Source organism: Salvelinus fontinalis, chromosome 1, assembly GCF_029448725.1.
Source record: "Salvelinus fontinalis isolate EN_2023a chromosome 1, ASM2944872v1, whole genome shotgun sequence".
In the NCBI taxonomy this organism is placed as follows: Eukaryota; Metazoa; Chordata; class Actinopteri; order Salmoniformes; family Salmonidae; genus Salvelinus; species Salvelinus fontinalis.
In genome coordinates, this window is record NC_074665.1 from 39,314,987 (window position 1) to 39,336,255 (window position 21,269).

Sequence of the window (21,269 nt, forward strand, 5' to 3'; positions counted from 1 at the left end):
CAGTAATTTTCAGTACCACCCCACTGAATACAGTGCCATACTGGATTTTTGGAGTGCCAAAAACATTTTTAACAGTATGCTGTTGTAAATATACAGCAAAACATGTAACACAGCACTGTAAAATTGTTTTTTTAAATTACCTCGCATAATGCATTGCTCTTGCAGTACTCTACTGTAATATACCATTACAGTAGTTAACTGTATTTTTTTGCTATAAATTTACAACAATTTGTCACTGTGTACACATAGAAGCGTGCTTCATTCTATAGCTAGAGGACTCCTGATATCTCCAGGAGTGATAAGTATAATTGTATCTGTTGTCTAGTACTGTCTTCTTGCTAGCTAGGGCCATCTACTTGTCTTCCCAGGGCCTACTTGGTATGTGAACTGCTGACAACTTTCAGATGATTGTTGATACATCAACCAGGATCAAGGAGCCGGGCAATTTGTGACTTGTTTTGGAAATTAATCATTGGCTGTATTGGAGGGGTGTCGTTCTCCTCTCCTAGGCAATCAGCAATTAGTACAGGGAGATGTGCGCTACACCTCTTCCAGGCAATTAGCAATTTGCAATACTTCAGGTTTCTCAGCGGCAGCTGTACGCGGTGGTTGTGGCAGTCTCGTCTGCAGAACTAAGGCGGTCGCCGAAACAAAGACGGTTCTGCCGTGTTGTTCTGCTGAGCGCTTTGAGGAAGGCTCTGCACCACTCTCTTACTTGAGTATGTTACCTAGATATTTTCTGATCTCATTTTGTAGCTTTGGCAACTATGTGTGTGTTTTCTGTACCTGTTCGCTCCTCTCCCTGTGGGCTTTACAGACGCTCCCCACCCCTTGGTTGCAACCCTTCCAATTTAGTGTACCCAGTACTAGACGACATATAAAGACAACAATTATACTTATCACTCCTGGAGATATATATACATTTACATTTTAGTCATTTAGCAGACGCTCTTATCCAGAGCGACTTACAGTAGAGTGCATACATTTTTATTACATTTTTACATACTGAGACAAGGATATCCCTGCCGGCCAAACCCTCCCTAACCCAGACGACGCTATGCCAATTGTGCGTCGCCCCACGGACCTCCCGGTTGCAGCTGGCTGCGACAGAGCCTGGGCGTGAACCCAGCCCAGACTGGGCGCGAACCCAGAGATTCTGGTGGCGCAGCTAGCACTGCGATGCAGTGCCCTAGACCACTGCGCCACCCGGGATGCCGGTGACACAATGTTTACTGACAAGATATCAGGAGTCCTCTAGCTATAGAATGAAGCACATTTACCGTGGCTGTGTACACCGTGACAAAAAAAATACAGTTAGCTACTGTAATGGTATAATGTAATGTAATGGTGTAATGTAATGGTATATTAAAGTACAGTACTGAAAGATCAATTATGGGGGATAATTTTACAAAACAATTTTACATTAAAGTACTGTATTACCTATATGTGGAATTCCAGGTCTCTGGCAGCGTTTTGAACTGCCAATCTGCAGTCAAGAACGCAGAGTTCATCACAGCCTATGCTGCCCTTCAGTCCCCTGACTTCTTGGCCCTGATGGAGACATGGATCACCCCAGAAAACACTGCAAGTACAGCTACTCTCTCTTCATCTGACTACATTTTCTCTCAAGGTCCAAGAGCATATGGTCGTCGAGGTGGTGACACAAGGCTATTTTGTTTTGTCGACATTTGGAATGTTTACTGACAAATGTTCTGTTTCCATCAGGCCTGATATTCTTTGTCCAACGTGTACTTTATGGGCATACAAAGGTTGGATGGAAACCTGGTTAGAGATGTCTTATTCATTCAAATGTCAATTATTCGTCACTTGAATCCAATTGGTAAAATTATTTAACATCAATTTGACTAATTTAATGAGGGTGCTGTCTCAACCTGATGTGAAATTTACATGGCTAATCATATCTTTGAGTGAGGCTGCCTCCCATCTTTCTGTGTGTATGAGTAATTCGGAGCAGATCTCTTCTGTTTCACTGGGCCCCTCTTGGGAGCTGAATCCATTGAATAGCCGGAAAGGGAAGAGGTGTCATGAACATCTGAATCATGTCCTACTTCTTGGACAGTTCCCTCAGGAGAAAGACTTTGACATCTTTCAAGATTTGTATCGTCTTTTGGGATTTGTATCGTCTCATCATATATACAGTGGTTCTTCCTTTAAAAGTTTTGAAAAAGGCTTATGTGTGTGGTAAATTGCGTCATTCTGGCAACAATGGCTGACACTTAAATAACTTGCGGCACCCTGCAGGCTGTCCTGCAGTACTCTGCAACTTTTAAAGGAAGAACCACTGTATGGCATCTTTTTCTCTCTCTAAGTCTATAAACTGCTTTAGCTCCCTCGCCTCTTAAACGGCAGTTGGTGCAGCAACTCTGGTTATTAACACCAACACGGGTTATTTTACACCATGGAGTGGTAATTTTACTATTAGTGTGAATTTAATAGTACAAAGCAGATAATTCAGTCTATGTTCTTACTGGTCTTAGACTATTGCGAAATCATCTTGATGAATGCAGCTGCCACTTCATTAAAGCCTATAGATGCATTTGACCATAGAGCACTTTGTTTTATTATGGGTACAGGTTCAGTACACATCCCTGCATTCTCTATCATAAAGTAGTCTGACCCTCTGAGGTCAAGTAGGTCAATTCGTTGCTCTCTTTACCTTTTATAAAGCTCTTTTACATACTGTAAACTCCCTCTGTAGCTAACATCTACAATAACCATTAGATGTACGAGTCAGAGTTATCATACACAGTCTCAGGGATTGCTAACTCTGGAAATTCCTTTGTTCTGCACTCCCAAGAATCCAACAACCAAAATAATGAACTAAAGAGGAAAAGACAGACGAAAACAGCAAACAATGCAAAAAATATATATAATAATTAATACATTTAAAACAAAGGACAACTCAAATCATAACAGCAATGCCAACTGTGTATGTTTGTGTGCATGTCTGGCACTATTACATGTATGTGTGTGTTCTTGTATGTGTTTATTTGAATGAGAGTGTGTGTATATGCATGTGTACAAACACGTGCACGGCATCAGCCTCAGGCAAACCGGCATTAGTTGTAGAAACACTGCCACTTAGTGTCATTCAAATGTACTTTTAATTGTTTTATTTCGACTTTTTTAAACTTACAACAGCTCGTAACCTGACACCTACCATGCAGCCTACACACACACACACACACACACACACACACACACACACACACACACACACACACACACACACACAAACATAGGGCCAGAGGAAGAGCTGTCATTCTTTGAAGGTAAGCAAGACATGGAAGCAAGACATAGGTGGCTAGCTACCCAATGATATATTGCAACAAAGTATTGAGCATATCCACACATTATAATTTTGCATAAGGCATGGGCTTATTCAGTTTAAGGTTTTGCACTGACTCCATTACTTAAATGACAGTTTGGCAAAAATATACCTAAATGTGGATCCCAAGTGTTTGAGATGCCACCAGAGTTCAGTGACTGTGGGACACATGTTTTGGTCATGCCAATCTTTTGACTGGGCTCTGCCTCAAAAATGGGGTCCCATTCTCACATATGTGTAATACAACTGTTCGCCCCAACCCGGTCACTGCCATTTATCGGGTACATCCCCTAGACCAGAATGCTACCTCGCTGCTTGCTCGCCACCTTGTCCTCTTTCACTGGAAGTCTGCAAAGCCGCCCTCCTTTATGCAGTGGGTTAAGGAGGGGATGTCATCTCTGCCTCTAGAGAAGGTTAAGTACACTGTGCATGGGCGCCGAAAAAGGTTTAACTTAACCTGGTCTCCCATTAATACAATAAGTGGAGAGCCCGTCTTTTACTTAGTGTAACTTGCATAGTTTGGTAAGCAGTGATGTCTGTTCTAGTGGCCATTTGTGCTGATAATAATTTTTATAGAACTTTTTTTAACCATTGATTTTGTTTCTAATACGGTTTGTTTCTGTTTTTCTTTCCTTTTTAACTTACTTTTATAACTTACTTACGCCTTGGAGGGAGGGAGGGGAGAATGAGGGGTTTGGGTTGTAGTATTTTTGTTGTTATATCTGAAAATAAAGTTTTTTTTTATGTAAATGATGGATTGACAAAAAGAGTGAAGTAAAAATACATGTCCTGTATAGTTAACTAGTATAGCACAGTCTGTAACCATGTAGCACATTTATGTTTTGGTCACATCACTGCAGTTAGGAGTTATACTAAATGGTACTTCCTTACGGATCAACCTTACAGTATCATCACAATTCTACAACTGAGTATTGCAATTATTTAATTGAAGTACAAGATCAGAAGCTGCATAACATGATACACACATATGAGTCAGAGTATGCAAGATGGAAAGACAGCGAGGCAACTTAATCCTCAGGAAATGTGACTACATGTTATACAGTATGTGTTGATCACGCCATTCCACATGACCCATTTCAGCTGAGAAGTTAAAAAGCCTTCTATCCTTTTAATGCAGAACATGGCTAAAATGACATGAATCGCCAATAGTGTAACAACGGTCCTGTACACACTTGGGTTATACAACCCATTTGATGCAACTGTTGTTATACAACAGAGTTTTTCCGTAGTGGTGGTTGTGTCAAAATATTTATCCAGACAAACTCGGATGTATCACAAAAATATCCATTGTGTCAAATGCATTGTACATTAGTTGCATTATCGGAGTGTATATGGGGCTAACTAGTGGTCGGTAGAGGCCTGCACGAGCAGGAATTTTAAGCCAAAATCCTACCCTTGCCCGCGACATTTAGGCCCTAACCTACCAAGACCCGATTGCTTCTGCCAAATTTAAAGCTCTACCCGAAACCTGAAATCAGAAATAACTTCCCTTGATAGTAAAAACATTAGCTGCTCTTCTGTCTGTAACTCGCTCCCTGTGCACACGGCTCTGAGTCGGTGAATATCCATAACAACGGCTCCGCTTGGGCTGCTCTGCTCAAAACTCAGACAAAACTCAAGGTACATTATTATTTTCTGTTAAATAATCTCTCCTGACTTATATTTGACGAGGTTGAAGCAATTCTGACACCACGTTATCATATCAGTCAGAAATTACTCTACTGCGTAGCAGAGCACGAGCAAATGGCTCAGCTTCAAAAAGTTGGTGATCAATTTTGTAATACCCGAGCCCTACCCATACCCTAGTTATTGATTAAAAAAACAGACCCTACCCGGCCCTAACCCAATGTATAATGTCGGGCTCGGGTAGCAGAGCTCTAGTGGTTGGTATAAAAAGTAATACAGACGTGACAATAAATTCTGGACCTGACTGCAAGCTGAATGAATTAAGAATGAATACAGCAATCTACAGACGAAGTTGGAAGTTTACATACACTTAGGTTGGAGTCACTTGTTTTTCAACCAATTCACTAATTTCTTGTTAACAAACTATAGTTTTAACAAGTCGGTTAGGACATCTATCTTGTGCATGATACAAGTAAATCTTCCAACAATTGTTTACAGACAGATTATTTCACTTATAATTCACTGTATCACAATTCCAGTGGGTTAGAAGTTTACATACACTAAATTGACTGTGCCTTTAAACAGCTTGGAAAATTCCAGAAAAATGTCATGGCTTTAGAAGCTTCTGATAGGCTAATTGACATAATTTGAGTCAATTGGAGGTGTATCTGTGGATGTTTTTCAAGGCCTACCTTAAAACTCAGTGCCTCTTTGCTTGACATCATAGGAAAATCCAAAGAAATCAGCCAAGACCTCGGAAAAAAAATTGTAGACCTCCACACGTCTGGTTCATCCTTGGGTGCAATTTCCAAACGCCTGAAGGTACCACGTTCATCTGTACAAACAATAGTACGCACGTATAAACATGGGACCACGCAGCCGTCATACCGCTCAGGAAGGAGACGCACTCTGTCTCCTAGAGATGAACGTACTTTGGTGGGAAAAGTGTAAATCAATCCCAGAACAACAGCAAAGGACCTTGTGAAGATGCTGGAGACTACGGTTTGCAACTGCACATGGGGACAAAGATCATACGTTTGGAAAATGTCCTCTGGTCTGATGAAACAAAAATAGAAATGACCATCGTTATGTTTGGAGGAAAAAGGGGGAGCCTTGCAAGCCGAAGAACACCATCCCAACCGTGAAGCACGGGGGTGGCAGCCTCATGTTGTGGGGGTGCTTTGCTGCAGGAGGGACTGGTGCACTTCACAAAATAGATGGCATCATGAGGTAGGAAAATTATGTGGATATATTGAAGCAACATCTCAAGACATCCGTCAGGAAGTTAAAGCCTGGTCGCAAATGGGTCTTCCAAATGGATAATGACCCCAAGCATACTTCCAAAGTTACAAAATGGCTTAAGGACAACAAAGTCAAGGTATTGGAGTGGCCATCACAAAGCCCTGACCTCAATCCTATAGAAAATTTGTGGAAGGCTACGGGCCAAAATTCACCCAACTTATTGTGGGAAGCTTGTGGAATGCTACCCGAAATGTTTGACCCAAGTTAAACAATTTAAAGGCAATGCTACCAAATACTAATACTAATTGAGTGTATGTAAACTTCGGACCCACTGGGAATGTTATGAAATAAATAAAAGCTGAAATAAATCATTCTCTCTACTATTATTCTGACATTTCACATTCTTAAAAAAAGTGGTGATCCTAACTGACCTAGACAGGGATTTTTACTAAAATTAAATGTCAATAATTGTAAAAAACTGAGTTTAAATGTATTTGGCTAAGGTGTATGTAAACTTCCGACTTCAACTGTATGTCTTAAAATATGTGAGATACCTCTAACACATAATGTACATTATGAACCTATAACTGGTCTAGATGCAGTGACAAATACCCAATATAAAACATGTAAAACTTCAAAAAGTAGAAAAAAAATTGTGCAAAAGATTGTGTAAAATTCATAAGAGAGTCCTGCAAAAAAGTATATGACAAATGCATAGTATATCACATTACACAACACACACCACACATTTTCCCTCTTCGACAGTGTATTTTCCAGCCCTTTCCCCTGGTTCCAACTGTTGTCTTTCGGGAACCTTTTAAAAATGAAATACACAACCTCAACGAATACAGACAATTTAAAATGCCAACAAAAACAATTGGCAGTAGTGGAGACTTGTTGACAAAGAAGCAGCCGAAGTGGAAAGAAACAGCGTATCAACTTTTCCTTTCAGTGACCCTGAATGGCTCGGCATGTAAACAAAGACAGGATCAGATGGAAGAGGAGGAGGTAGGGAATGGTTCTGGAGAACAAGAGAAAAACAGAGAAGGGATAAGACATTTGACCTTTGGCTCAAATTGCTACTGACATTGTGCAAACCGGTCAATCACAATCAGATAAAATATTTATTCTACTAGAGACACCTTAATTCATACTTTTAAATTATATTATGTGAGCTAAACATAAAATATATACACTACCGTTCGAAAGTTTGAGGTAATTTAGACATTACCTTGTTTTTGAAAGTAAAAAAAAAATGTGTCCATTAAAAGAACATCAAATTGATCAGAAATACAGTGTTGACTTTGTTATGTTGTAAATGACCATTGTAGCTGGAAACGGTTGATTTTATTGAATATCTACATAGGCGCACAGAGGTCCATTTACATCAACCATCACTCCTTTGTTCCAATGGCACGTTGTGTTAGCTAATCTAAGTTTATCATTTTAAAAAGCTAATTTATCATTAGAAAACCCTTTTGCAATTATGTTAGCACAGCTGAAAACTGTTGTTCTGATTAAAGAAGACTGCCTTCTTTAGAATAGTTGAGTATATGGAGCATCAGCATTTGTGGGTTCGATTACAGGCTCAAAATGGCCAGAAACAAAGAACTTTCTTCTGAAACTCGTCAGTCTATTTTTGTTCTGAGAAATGAAGGCTATTCCATGTGAGAAATTGCCAAGAAACTGAAGATCTTGTACAACGCTGTGTACTACTCCCTTCACTACTCCCTTCGCGTAACCCATCTCTAACCAGAATAGTAAGAGGAGTGGGAGGCGCTGCTGCACAACTGAGCAAGGGGACAAGTACATTTGTCACGACTTCTACCGAAGGTAGCTCCTCTCACTGTTCGGGCTGCGCTCGGTGTCGCCGGTCTACTAGCCATCACCGATCCCTTTTTCCTTTTTTGTTTGTTTTGTCTTTGGTTCTTTTTCACACCTGGTTTCATTTGCGTTAATTTCTGTGTGTATATATGTACCCTGTTGCCTGCCTAAATGTGTGCGGGATTAGTCTTTCTTTGTGATGTGCTCGGTGAGGTTATTCCGTTATTTGTTTTCACGGATTCTTAAGTGTGTGATTGTCGGAACTTTGTTTGTTCCTCCGTGCGTTTGTACGGGTTCTCTGTTGTCGAGGGCGTTGTACCTTTTTCGTTTGTGCCATTCCTGTGTTGGTGGACTTTCTTATTAAAACAGGCTTCTCAGACATCCTTGCTCTCCTGCGCCCGACTCCTACATGCAACATTATCACAACAGAGTGTCTAATTTGAGAAACAGATGCCTCACAAGTCCTCAATTGGCAGCTTCATTAATTAGTAACCGCAAAACACCAGTCTCAACGCCAACAGTGAAGAGGCGACTCCGGGATGCTGGCCTTCTAGGCAGTCATAGTCATTTACAACATTAACAATGTCTACACTGTATTTCTGATCAATTTGATGCTATTTTAATGGTAAAAATTATTTCAAAAACAAGGACATTTCTAAGTGACCCCAAACCTTTGAATGGTAGTGTATATATTTTATGTTTAGCTCACATAATATAATTTAAAAGTATGCATTAAGGTGTCTCTAGTAGAATAAATGTGTCAAAAACAAATGCCTTTCAAAAACAAGGACATTTCTAAGTGACCCCAAACCTTTGAATGGTAGTGTTTTTTTTTTGTTGTAAGTACTAATGTTACTGTCGCCACTACAACAAAAAAATAAATGCATGTAATTTTGTCCTTAACATTTAAATTAAATACTGTAGAATTCCATTCATTCCTATGGAGGACTGCTTTTCTGAGGAGTGCCAATATGGCCGACTGGTGGCTTCAAAGCATCTCATTGGCCAATACAAAGCATCAGCAATCCAGGGTTTATATACAGATGTTCTTCCTTTAAAAGTTGTCATACTGCAGCACAGCTTGCGTGCTGCCACATAATTCTATGGCACGTTATTTAAGTGTCAGCCATTATTGCCATTAATGCTAGTTAGTGCTAGTTTGACCACCAGATGGCATTTGACAGTATTTAATATTGGCTGTACTAGAGAATTGTTTTTTGTTTTTGTAAGAACACAGTATATGAGATTGATTTAAAGACATTTTGCTTAATTTGATAAATATTATCGTGTTTCTATTCCAAGAAAAACAAAACCCTCAGGGTTTCCGTTAGGAAAATATAGTGCTGTACAAAGTGACCGGTCGGAAGTAGGCTACTAAGAGCAAAATAATCCTAACATTTCCACACCTTAATTTTAGACTAACCAATACCCAAACGTAGATTCAGTGAAAATAAAAATGTCATTGATTTATCAAGACCAGTCCCCATGCTTGTCTCAGAGCAGCGTGAAACGGTGCTGAAATAGTTGACCACACGCGGGTAAGCTATTACTTCAAATTCTATTATAATTTACCCCTACCTACATGTACAAATGACCTCGACTAACCTCGCACATTGACTCGGTACCGGTACCCCCTGTATATCGCCTTGTTATTGTTATTTTATTGTTACTTTTTACATTTTTTTTTTTACTTTAGTTTATTTGGTTGAAGAAAATAGTTTATTAACTCTTTCTTGAACTGCATTGTTGGTTAAGGGCTTGTAAGTAAGCTTTTCACGCTAAGGTTGTATTTGGTGCATGTGACAAATAAAGTTTGATTTGATTTCAGTTTTATTTTATACATTTGCTAACATTTCTAAAAAACGTTTTTTGCTTTGTTATTATGGGGTATTGTGTTTAGATTGAGGGGGTAAAAAAAAACAATTTAATCAATTTTAAAATAGGGCTGTAATGTAACAAAATGTGGAAAAAGTCAAGAGGTCTGAATACTTTCCAAATGCACTGTATATTGGGAGGTACCTCTAAGTGTTGGCGGTGGCCGACTGGGTTTGACCATGTTGCTCTGTGAGAGGGTTTCCACTATCCAGCTGAGTGCACTCGAGCAATACTCCAACTAGGAAAGAATGGTTAAAAAAATGTCGTTTGAGAGTCAAGTTCAACTAAATATTCCAGTGCAAGCTTGTTTTCTCACAGCTAAATGTAGCTACCGTTAAGTTATGAACACCCTTCCAAGACATTCTAGATACATTTTCAAGAATCTAACATGGTGCATGGTTGAGCATGGGGCTAGCAACATCATACTGTAAAACCTTTGTGCTACATGAACAAATGCCAATCCTACAACTGGATGCTAAGATCTCCCAGAGTCCCAGACTTGTGTGACCGCCATCAGTGAAAGCCTATGGGAAACTGGTTATGTGAAGATAGGAACACTGAACACCAAAAACAAACTGCACAGTGGCTTATGCAATGTTAAAACAATGTCTGAGTCCGGAAAGCTGGCACAGGTTACCAACGAAATAAGAAGATACAAGCTACAGATCCTGGGAGAGAGTAAAGCCAGGTGGACTTGCTCTGGTTCCATAATAACCAGCACTGGCGAAGCAGCACTACACTCTGGATGGGAGGACGGACAACATTGTGAAGGTGTCGCCATCATCCTACAGAAAGGGGTAGAGAAAACATCCCACAAACTATGTCAAAGGGGAAGAAAAATGTCTGTTCTATAACACCCTCCAATCTGAAGTTTATAAGACACCTGTTCAACACCTGCTCTTCGTCATCGGATACCTGAATGCAAAGGTTGGCACCGACAATGCCAACTACGAGAGAACAATGGGGAAGTACAGCTGTGGAGAGATGAATGACAACGGTGAGAGACTGGCAACATTCTGTGTCACAAATAACCTGGTCATTGGTGGCAGCTTGTTTCCCCACAAGAATATCCAAGCTGACATGGTACTCTCCTAATGGAAGAGAGAGGAACCAGATTGACCACCTGATGATCAATAGCAAGTGGAGAATCTCGCTGAGGGACGTCAAGGTGCGAAGGGGGGAAGATGTCGCCAGTGACCACCATCTTGTGACTGCCGACATCAAACTAAAGCTGAACTGTTCAAGACCACCGACAAAAGGAACAACAAAATTTGAAGTTGGCATGCAGAGGGACCAAACCGTCAAGAAAACCTTCATAATGCAAGTTCGCAACAAGTATCAAGCCCTTTCAAAGAACACAGATGAAGAAGATGAGGAGGTGACTGAAGGAAATATAGTCAGATAGTGGGAGAGAGTGGTTAAAGCTTACAGAAAGCAGCAAGAAAACCATAGAACACAGAAGAAGGCAACGCAATGAATGGATCACCCCAGAAACATGGGAAATGATTGCGGAAAGAAGAGACCTGAAAAAGAAAACAACAGATGCTAAATCACAAAGGTCAAAACAGAAATTGGAGGAGCAGTACAGAAAAATCAACACACATGTCAAAAGGCTAGTAAGAAGAGACAAAAGGGCCTACCTAGAGGAGCTGGAAAGTGCAGCTGAAAAAGCAGCAGCAAGCAGCCGGCAAGGAAAAGTATACAAAATCACTAACCTAATCTGTGGCAGAAAATTCAAGTCAAATATTCAAATCAAAGACATGCAAGGCAATCTCCTGACTACAGAAAAATGAACAGGAAGCAAGATTGACAGAACATTTCAGAGAAGTTCAATTATCACACCTGAAGCTGCTCCAGAAGACCTAGACATAAACACTGCCCCACCAACCAAAAAAAAAAAAATCCCTACCATCAAGTCACTAAAGAATGGGAAAGTTCCAGGTCCCTATAACCTCAATGCAAAGCTATTCAAAATCAATCCAGTATTGGATGCAATCATCCGTCTTCCACTCTTCACTGACATCTGGATGAAAGGAAATATACCTTCAGATTGAACCAAGGGGGTCATCATACAGGTGCCTAAGAAGGGCACAGTATCCTTTTGCAACAACTGGAGGGGTGACACTTATCCGTTCCCAGCTAGATCTTTTGCATGATTATCATACAATGGATGTCTTGAGCTATAGACAAAGTGCTTAGGAATGAACAAGCAGGTTTAAGGGGAGGAAGGAGATCTACAGATGGAAACTCTACATCAACTGTATTGACTTCTAGAAGGCTGTTGACAGCATTCACCTGCGAAAGCCTATGAAAGATCTTAAGAATTTATTGAATCCCCAGCCATGTTGTTAACATCATGAAACAGTTCTACAGCAACTGTTCATGCACTGTGGGAATGAGCAACATGAGCTTTGCTGTGAAGTCTGGAGATTGTCACGGTTGTGTGATGTCAGATTCACTCTTCAACCCGGGCAATAGACAGGGTCATGTGGCGAACAACAGAAGATCAGGCAAGAGGAAAATGATGGACCTTGTACTCTTCTCTAGAAGACCTTGACTTCACCGATGACCTGGTTCTTTTTATCACACACACACCAACATCTACAAGATAAAACTGACAGAGTCCAGTCCTTTGGCCAGCAAGTCGGCCTGGTTATCAACTTCAGCAAGACAAACGTCATGCCCATCAACATCAACACAGCAAAAGCAGCCAAAATCAAGGAACAGGAGCTGGAGTTAACCCACAGTTTTACTTACCTTGGGAGCACCATATAAACTTCAGTTAGTGATAAATACAGCTGCTAGAATCTTGACTAGAACCAAAAAATTGGATTATACTACTCCAGTGCTTGCCTCTCTACACTGGCTTCCTGTTAAGGCTAGGGTTGATTTCAAGGTTTTACTGATAACCTACAAAGCATTACATGGGTTTGCTCCGATTTGGTCCTGCCGTACATACCTACACGTACGCTACGGTCAGAAGACGCAGGCCTCCTTATTGTCCCCATTTTAAAGCAAACAGCTGGAGGCAGGGCTTTCTTCTATAGAGCTCCATTTCTATGGAATGGTCTACCTATGCATGTGAGAGACACAGACTCGGTATCAACCTATAAGTCTTTACTGAAGTCACTTCAGTGGGTACTGTGATTGATTGTAGTCTGGGCAAGGGGTGCGAAGGTGAACCGTAAGGTACTGGAGCGACGAACCGCCCTTGCTGTCTCTGCCTGGCCGGCTCTCCTCTCTCCATTCTCTGCCTCTGACCCTATAGTCTGGCTTACTAGTGCTCTTCCATGCCGTCCCTAGGAGTGGTGCGTCACTTGAGTGGGTTGAGTCACAGATCTTCCTATGCGGTTTTGCGCCCTCCTCAGGCTTGTGTGATGGAGGACATTTTTGTGGACTATACTCAGCCTTGTCTCAAGGTAGTAAGTTGGTGGTCTGTTGATATCCCTCTTGTCGTGTGGAGGCTGTGCTTTGGAAAAGTGGGTGGGGATATATCGTGCCTGGTTGGCCCTGTCCGGGGGTATCGTCGGACAGGGCCACAGTGTTCCCTGACCTGAGTTTTAGGCTGGGTTTCTGTATAGCACTTTGTGACATCTGCTGATGTAAAAAGGGCTTTATAAATACCATTGATTGATTAACCATATGACATGATGGAAGCACCAGCAAAGACATCTGCACCAGAATCAATAAAGCAAGAGCAATCTTTATGAAGTTCAATAAAGTCTGGAAATTGGGACAATATAGCACAAATACAAACTCAAAATATACCAGAGCTGTGTACTGCCAACTCTCCTTTATGGTTCAGAATGCTGGAAAATGACAGAAGCAGACCCGAAAAAACGATCTACCTTCCACACAACTCGTCTCCGGAGAATCATGCACATCTTCTAGCCAAACACAATATCAAAGACCAACCTCCTTCGACGAACTAAGCAGGAAGCCATCGATGCCATACTCAAGAGACGCTGCTGGAGCTGGATTGGACACGTCCTGAGCAAGAGTACAGACTCTATCCCAAGAATAGCTGTCTATTGGCTTTCAGAGGGCAGATGTAAGAGGGGGAGGCCCAAGACAACGTGGCGTAGAACAATGGAGACCAAGCTCCAACAAAATCAGCACAGCTGGGGCACGGTGGAGAAGATGGCCAAAGACAGATGGAAACGGAGTTCCTTTGTTGATGCCAGATGCGCCAGCCGGCGTGACGGGTATAAGTGAAGTGACACACACAATCGCCCCCCTTTCGTGTAAATATTGTCCTATAAATTGTGCCTTCCTGTACTATACTTACGCTAAACATTTTATTCTATTCTACTGAGCCATTTAATTGCATTGTCGGGAAGGAACCTGCAAGTAAGCATTTTGTTGGACGGTGTATCATGTGTATCCTGTACATTCGATTAATACAACTTGAAACACACACACACTTCAATTTGATCTAACGAATGACTCAATTGGCATCAACAATCACATGCCAAGGGAGCTGGAGCAACCCTACCCCTTCTCAATCTTCGTCTGCTGGTGGAAACACTCAAGCACACACACAAACATGTAGGGACTGTGAGACATACAGTATGTACAAAATCTAAATCACACATACAGACACATAAATAGAATGTCGGAACAAAATGTAAGCCTGACCTCCGATTCCAGAGCCCTCAGTCTGCGATCATGATCCCTTGTCTCAGCCATCTGTTTCAGCACACTGTCCACCCTGTCACACAGTAAACACATGGTCAGGTCCACAATTATTGGCACCCTTGATAAAGATGAGCAAAAAAGACTATAAAATAAAGAACACAAATACAGAGCTATATTGTATGCAAAACATTTACAATAATACAATTACTCAGAGAAAGAGAATTGTTTAACAAATAATAATTTATTTTGCTCTAAAATATGGGTCCAAATTATTGGAACCCCTGTTTTCAATACCTTTCAATACAGATGTAGGATCTTAATTTGATCACTTTTGATGCTGTGAATTTTCCTGCACAGCGGGAAATGCAAACTTGAAATGTATTTCAGGTTTAAAAAGGCTTCTAAAGTTTAATTTCTATGTAGAAATTTGATTTGATTTGTCCTAACGAAAAATGGATCCACCACTACAAAAATGTTCATTGATTATAATCCACATAATAATTCACATTTGCTGTTGCTGAAGGATTATTTTCCTTCTGTAGCAAACTGCCTTAAATTAAGATTCTACATCTGTACCTCACCTTGCAAGGCCCACATCAAGGCCAGCATGCCAGGTACACTGGACCAACTCCAAATTGCCTACCACTCCAACAGATCCACGGAAGATGCCATTTCCATAACACATCAGGACAAGAGAAATACCTATGTGAGAACGCTGTTCATTGACTACAGTTCAGCATTCAACACAATTTTTCCCTCCAAGCTCGACACCAAGCTCAGAGCCCTGGGTCTGGACACCACCCTCTGCAACTGGACTTCCTGACAGGCAGACCACAGGCTGTGAGGATTGGCAACAACACCTCCACACTGACTGTTAACACAGGGGCCCTCAAGGTGTGTTTCCTCAACCCTCTGCTGTACTCCCTATTCACACACAACTGCGTGGCTTTGCATGACACCAAATCCATCATCAAGTTCGCTGATGACACCATGGTTAACCTGCAATGAAGAGTCAGCCTATACGGAGGAGGTAAAATAATTGGCATTGTGGTGCCAGGACAACAACCTCTCCGTAACCATCGACGAAACAAAGGAGTTGATTGTTGAATTCAGCAAGCAGAGAAGGTAACATGCCCCGATTCACATCAACGGGACTGCAGTATGTTTTATGAGATTGGAGAACACATTGGGAGGGATCTTAGACCATTCCTCCATACAAAAACTTTCCAGATCCCTGATCTGCAATTATCGACTGCCCTCTTCAATTCAAAACACTGATTTTTAATGGGGTTCGAGACCGGAGCCTGAGATGGTCATTGCAAAATGTTGATTTTGTGGTAAATTAACAATTTCTTTGTGGATTTTGATGTGTGCATTGGGGTTATTGTCTTGCTGGAAGATCTACTTGTGGCTAAGTTTCAGCCTCGGTACTTGTATTATCTATTTTATACAGTATTTTTTGCTCATCTTTATCAAGGGTGCCAATCATTTTGGACCTGATAGTACAACATCATATAATACAAATATTACAGTACAGTACATGTAGTATATTACATAAGTATATTATTTTGACAAAAATATATAAATATTTAAATGTATACAATACATGTATATGTAGGCTACTGTAACATGTAAATATAAATATATTCATAATATCCATAAATATTCACATTATCTAGAAAAGGCTGGAGTTAAATTGGTAGAGAAAAATGCTGAAAGAGAGATGGATCCAAACTGGAGGGCGGGTGTAAAGGTTTACTCACTTGACTGACATCCGTTTGAGCCTCTCTGAGTCGCTCCCTCTCTGGATCTTGCTCTGGGCTGTCAGGAAGTTCTCCTTCTGAATGGCCTCCCATGTCATTAACCTGTTAGCTGCTCTCCCCGTCAGCTCCAATACTAACAGAGGTGGAAAATGTATTAGTCGTGCTGATGCTTAGCGTGAGGTCGGAAACACAGGAGGCTGCTGAGAAGAGAATGGCTTATAATAATGGCTGGAACAGAGCGAATGAAAGGGCATCAAACACATGGTTTGATGTATTTGATACCACTCCACTGATTCCACTTCAGCCATTACCACGAGTCCGTCCTCCCCATTTAAGGTGCCACGAACCTCCAGTGGTAGGAAACCAGTAGTTAGCATGTTAACCTCACTGTCAGACAGAGGTTGTGTCCCAATAATCTCTCCTTTCATATCTAAGGTTTATTTTGTGACTGGAATGGGTAGATATGCCACTGACATGGCCTCTCGTCTGAAGACATGGCCTCCCGAAGTGTGCGCTTGTTCACTTACCTTCACGGATTTTAAAGGAAATTACTGGCATACGGAAACTCCTTCTAGTCTTTGCCTAAATACTGTTGAAGTAATATGGCTACAGGTTCATCTGCCTCACCTAAATCCCATTTTTGTGGGAAGCTGCTATAGACCACCAAGCGCTACCAGTCATTATCTGGATAATGTGTGAAATACTTGATAATATATGTGATATCAACAGAGAGGTATATTTTCTGGGTGATTTAAATATTGTCTGGCTTTCATCAAGCTGCCCACTCAAGAAGAAGCTTCAAACTGTAACCAGGTTGCAACCTGGTTCAGGTTATCAGTCATCCTACCAGGGTAGTTACAAACAGCACATTAACATGTATTGTTCACAACTTTACTAATGCTGCAGACATTTGCTTGAAAGCAGTATCCAGATCCATCAGATGTAGTGGTCACAGTATAGTAACCATATCTAGGAAAACCAAAGTTCCAAAGGCTGGGCCTAATATAGTGTATAAGAGGTCATACAATACGTTTTGTAGTGATTCCTATGTCGTTGATGTAAAGAATATTTGCTGGTCCGTGGTGTGTAATGAGGAGCAAACAGATGCTGCACTTGACACATTTATGAAATTGCTTATTCCAGTTACTAATAAGCATGCAACCATTAAGAAAAGTACTGTAAAAACTGTTAAATCCCTGTGGATTGATGAGGAATTGAAAAATGGTATGTTTGAGAGGGATGAGGAAAAAGGAAGGGCAAAAAAGTCTGGCTGCACAACTGATTGGTGAATGTACTGCAAATTAAGAAATCATGTTTGACCAAACTAAATAAAATGAAGAAGAAACTATACTATGAAACAAAGGTTCAATGAATGAGCAACATCGAGAGCATCCTGACTGATTGCATCACTGCCTGGTACGGCAACTGCTCGGCCTCTGACCGCAAGGCACTTCAGAGGGTAGTGCGTACGGCCCAAAACATCACTGGGGCAAAGCTGCCTGCCATCCAGGACCTCTATACCAGGCGGTGTCAGAGGAAGGCCCTAAAAATTGTCAAAGACCTCAGCCACACCAGTCATAGACTGTTCTCTCTACTACCGCATGGCAAGCAGTACCGGAGTGCCAAGTCAAGGACAAAAAGGCTTCTCAACAGTTTTTACCCCCAAGCCATAAGACTTCTGAACAGGTAACCAATGGTTACCCGGACTATTTACATTGTGTGCCCCCCCCAACCCCTTTTTTACGCTGCTGCTACTCTCTGTTTATCTTATATGCATAGTCACTTTAACCATACATCCATGTACATACTACCTCAATTGGCCCGACCAACCAGTGCTCCCGCACATTGGCGAACTGGGCTATCTGCACTGTGTCCCGCCAACCCCTCCTTTTACGCTACTGCTACTCTCTGTTCATCATATATGCATAGTCACTTTAACCATACCTACATGTACATACTACCTCAATAAGCCTGACTAACTGGTATCTGTATATAGCCTTGCTACTCTTATTTTCAAATGTATTTTTACTGTTGTTTTATTTCTTTACTTACCTACACACACACACACACACATATACCTTTTTTCGCACTATTGGTTAGTGCGAAAAAGTAAGCATTTCACTGTAAGGTCTACACCTGTTATATTCGGCGCACATGACAAAAACTTAGATTTGATAGTAAAAAGCTTTGGACCACCTTAAATAAAATTTTGGAAAAAAAAGGCAAACTCAGCTCCATCATTCATTGAATCAGATGGCTCATTCATCACAAAACAGACTGATATTGCCAACTACTTTCAATTATTTTTTTCTTTGGAAAGATTAGCAAACTTAGGCATGACATGCCAGCAAGAAACGCTGATACTACACATCCAAGTATATCTGACCAAATTATGAAAGACAACCAGAGGTGAAAAAATATTGTTGTCTATCAACAATGACAAGCCACCGGGGTCTGACAACTTGGATGGAAAATTACTGAGGATAATAGTGGACAATATTGCCACTCCTATTTGCCATATTTTCAATTTAAGCCTACTAGAAATTGTGTACCCCTAGGCCTAGAGGAAAGCAAAAGTCATACCGCTACCAAAGAATAGTAAAGCTCCCTTTACTGGCTCAAATAGCCGACCAATCAGCATGTTACCAACCCTTAGTAAACTTTTGGAAAAAATGGTGTTTGACCAGATACAATGCTATTTTACAGTAAACGGACTACAGCACACGTATAGGGAAGGACATTCAACAAGCACAGCACTTACAAAAATGACTGATGATTGGCTGAGAGAAATTGATGATAAAAAGATTATGGGGGCTGTTTTGTTAGACTTCAGTGCGGCTTTTGACATCATCGATCATAGTCTGCTACTTCATCACTGCTTGTATTTATGAGAGGTATTGACATGTTGAATGCACCGAACTGTCTAGTTGAACTACTGGCGCACAGCTCGGATACCCATGCATACCCCTCAAGACATTCCACAAGAGGTCTCTTCACAGTCCCCAAGTCCAGAACAGACTATGGAACTACATGGAACTCTATTCCACATCAAGTAACTGATTCAAGCAGTAAAATTAGATTTAAATAACAGATACAAATTACACCTTATGGAACAGAGGGGACTGTGAAGCAACACAAACATAGGCACAGACACATCCATACACACAATCACATACTTTAAGGATTCAAGGATTGACCATCCATGATATCAAAATGATCGTTTTAACCATGTTTTAAAGCTATACAGTGTTTGTTTACATTTACGTTGTTCATAAACATTGCCGTAAAACAAACATATTTTTTGTTCTGATGGGGTACGACTGTTAAACTAAGCTCATGAGGCATTCATAGGTTATCTTCTTCAAGAATCAATGTATCATATCATAAATGTTTAGGTCCAAAAATGGATGTATCAATTGCTGATTGCCCCTTTAAGCAATATAGTTCCTATAGTGATTGTAAGGATATAAACATTCGTTTTTCAATGAATACCTGGTTTGAATTCTCACCAAAATGGAGGATCTTGACCGAGGGTACCTTGCGGATGTATCTCTTGATGAATAGGTGAACGTGGGAGAGGATAATGAAGGGGGGAGCAAGGGAGGGCCGGGAGTGGTACTCCACAATCAGGTTATAGCGCTGGAACTTCCAGTAGGTGTCGCTCTGGCCCTGCACCTTGGAGAATGTGTAACTGTGTGGAGAGGGGACGAAGAGAAAGGATTCATAATTAACATAATGTGGTACACAATTGACAAAAGACGAGGCATTGTATTTAGCTGAAAATTATAGTAAAAATGTCAGTAAAAATTATATTGACAGAATAGATTTATAGGAGACCGAAGATTCAGGGAGGTGAGAGGGAGGGAGAGAGAAAGAAAGGAGAGAAGAAAGAAAGATAGGAGAAAGGGGGAAAAGAGAGTGTCCATCCTCTACCTGAACATGGCAATGAGTAGGTTGATGAGCAGGATGTTGGTGACCAGTAGGTAGATGACCAGTAAGATGATCACTAGCCAGTTAGCATAATGGCTCCTGCAGGGCTCCGCGCCTCCCTCGATCAGCGTCACATTGTCAGTGCACTCCCTGTCCCACTCCTTCCTCACTACAGACAGACAGACAGACAGACGGGCATGCAGACAGACAGAAACAATACAGAGGACATGAGGAACAGAGGTTTGTAGACTTTTCCACTCTTATCTTATACTGATCTTATCGAAAGGTTTGGCAGCTTTGAGTTGGAAAGCATCACATAATTTGTACAGGTCTTACACACACACACACGCACACACACGCACACACACAGTACCATCTATTTCCTCCACTGGGACCTGTCCAAATATGTGCAGGTACGGCCTGTAGAACACGCGCCGGAAGATCCAGGCGGGACGGGGGTCATAGGAGTACAGCAGTGCTTGATTGGCCACCCCATATGCCATAAGCCACACCCCCAGGAAGAAGAGGAAGAAGAAGATATCCTTCATCTATAGGAGAGCACAACATATAACATGGATCACAGTGGAGGCTCCTCAGAGGAGGGAGGGGAGGACCATCCTCCTCAGTGAAATTTTAAGATGAAACTATACTAAATATATTAATGTCACCAAATAATTGATTAAAACAACTTCAACAGCACTCTCTGTGGTAGCACCATGGTATAGTCCCAGGACAGCTAGCTTCTGTCCTCCTCTGGGTACACTGACTTCCATACAAAATTTAGGAGGCTCGTGGGCCTCACCCCCTTCCATAGACCTACATGGTAATTATGAACATTTCCGGAGGATGACCTCCAACCAATCAAAGCTTTTGCAGTATGAACTGACATGTTTCCCATCCAATCATAGGATTAGTCTCAGAGAATGAACCTAGTGTGTTGTATTGGGGTTGTGCTGCAGAGCATTATGGGGGCGTAATATGTGTTGAGAAGCTTGATGAGT

General features: G+C 41.2%; 1 protein-coding gene across 1 annotated transcript in view; it reads right to left on the minus strand.

Annotated features, from left to right (window-relative positions):
* Nucleotides 1-4,275: 4,275 nt before the first annotated feature.
* Nucleotides 4,276-21,269, minus strand: part of LOC129854142 (transient receptor potential cation channel subfamily M member 4-like) — a 70,705-nt gene continuing 53,711 nt past the window's right edge. Inside the window, exons 21-27 of the mRNA XM_055920898.1 lie at nucleotides 20,642-20,816; nucleotides 20,272-20,437; nucleotides 19,848-20,029; nucleotides 16,339-16,471; nucleotides 14,576-14,648; nucleotides 10,082-10,175; nucleotides 4,276-7,259 (exon numbers count right to left, since the gene is read on the minus strand). Coding sequence (XP_055776873.1) covers nucleotides 7,228-7,259; nucleotides 10,082-10,175; nucleotides 14,576-14,648; nucleotides 16,339-16,471; nucleotides 19,848-20,029; nucleotides 20,272-20,437; nucleotides 20,642-20,816 — 855 coding nt within the window. The 3' untranslated portion in view covers nucleotides 4,276-7,227. The remainder of the gene's footprint in view (nucleotides 7,260-10,081; nucleotides 10,176-14,575; nucleotides 14,649-16,338; nucleotides 16,472-19,847; nucleotides 20,030-20,271; nucleotides 20,438-20,641; nucleotides 20,817-21,269) is intronic.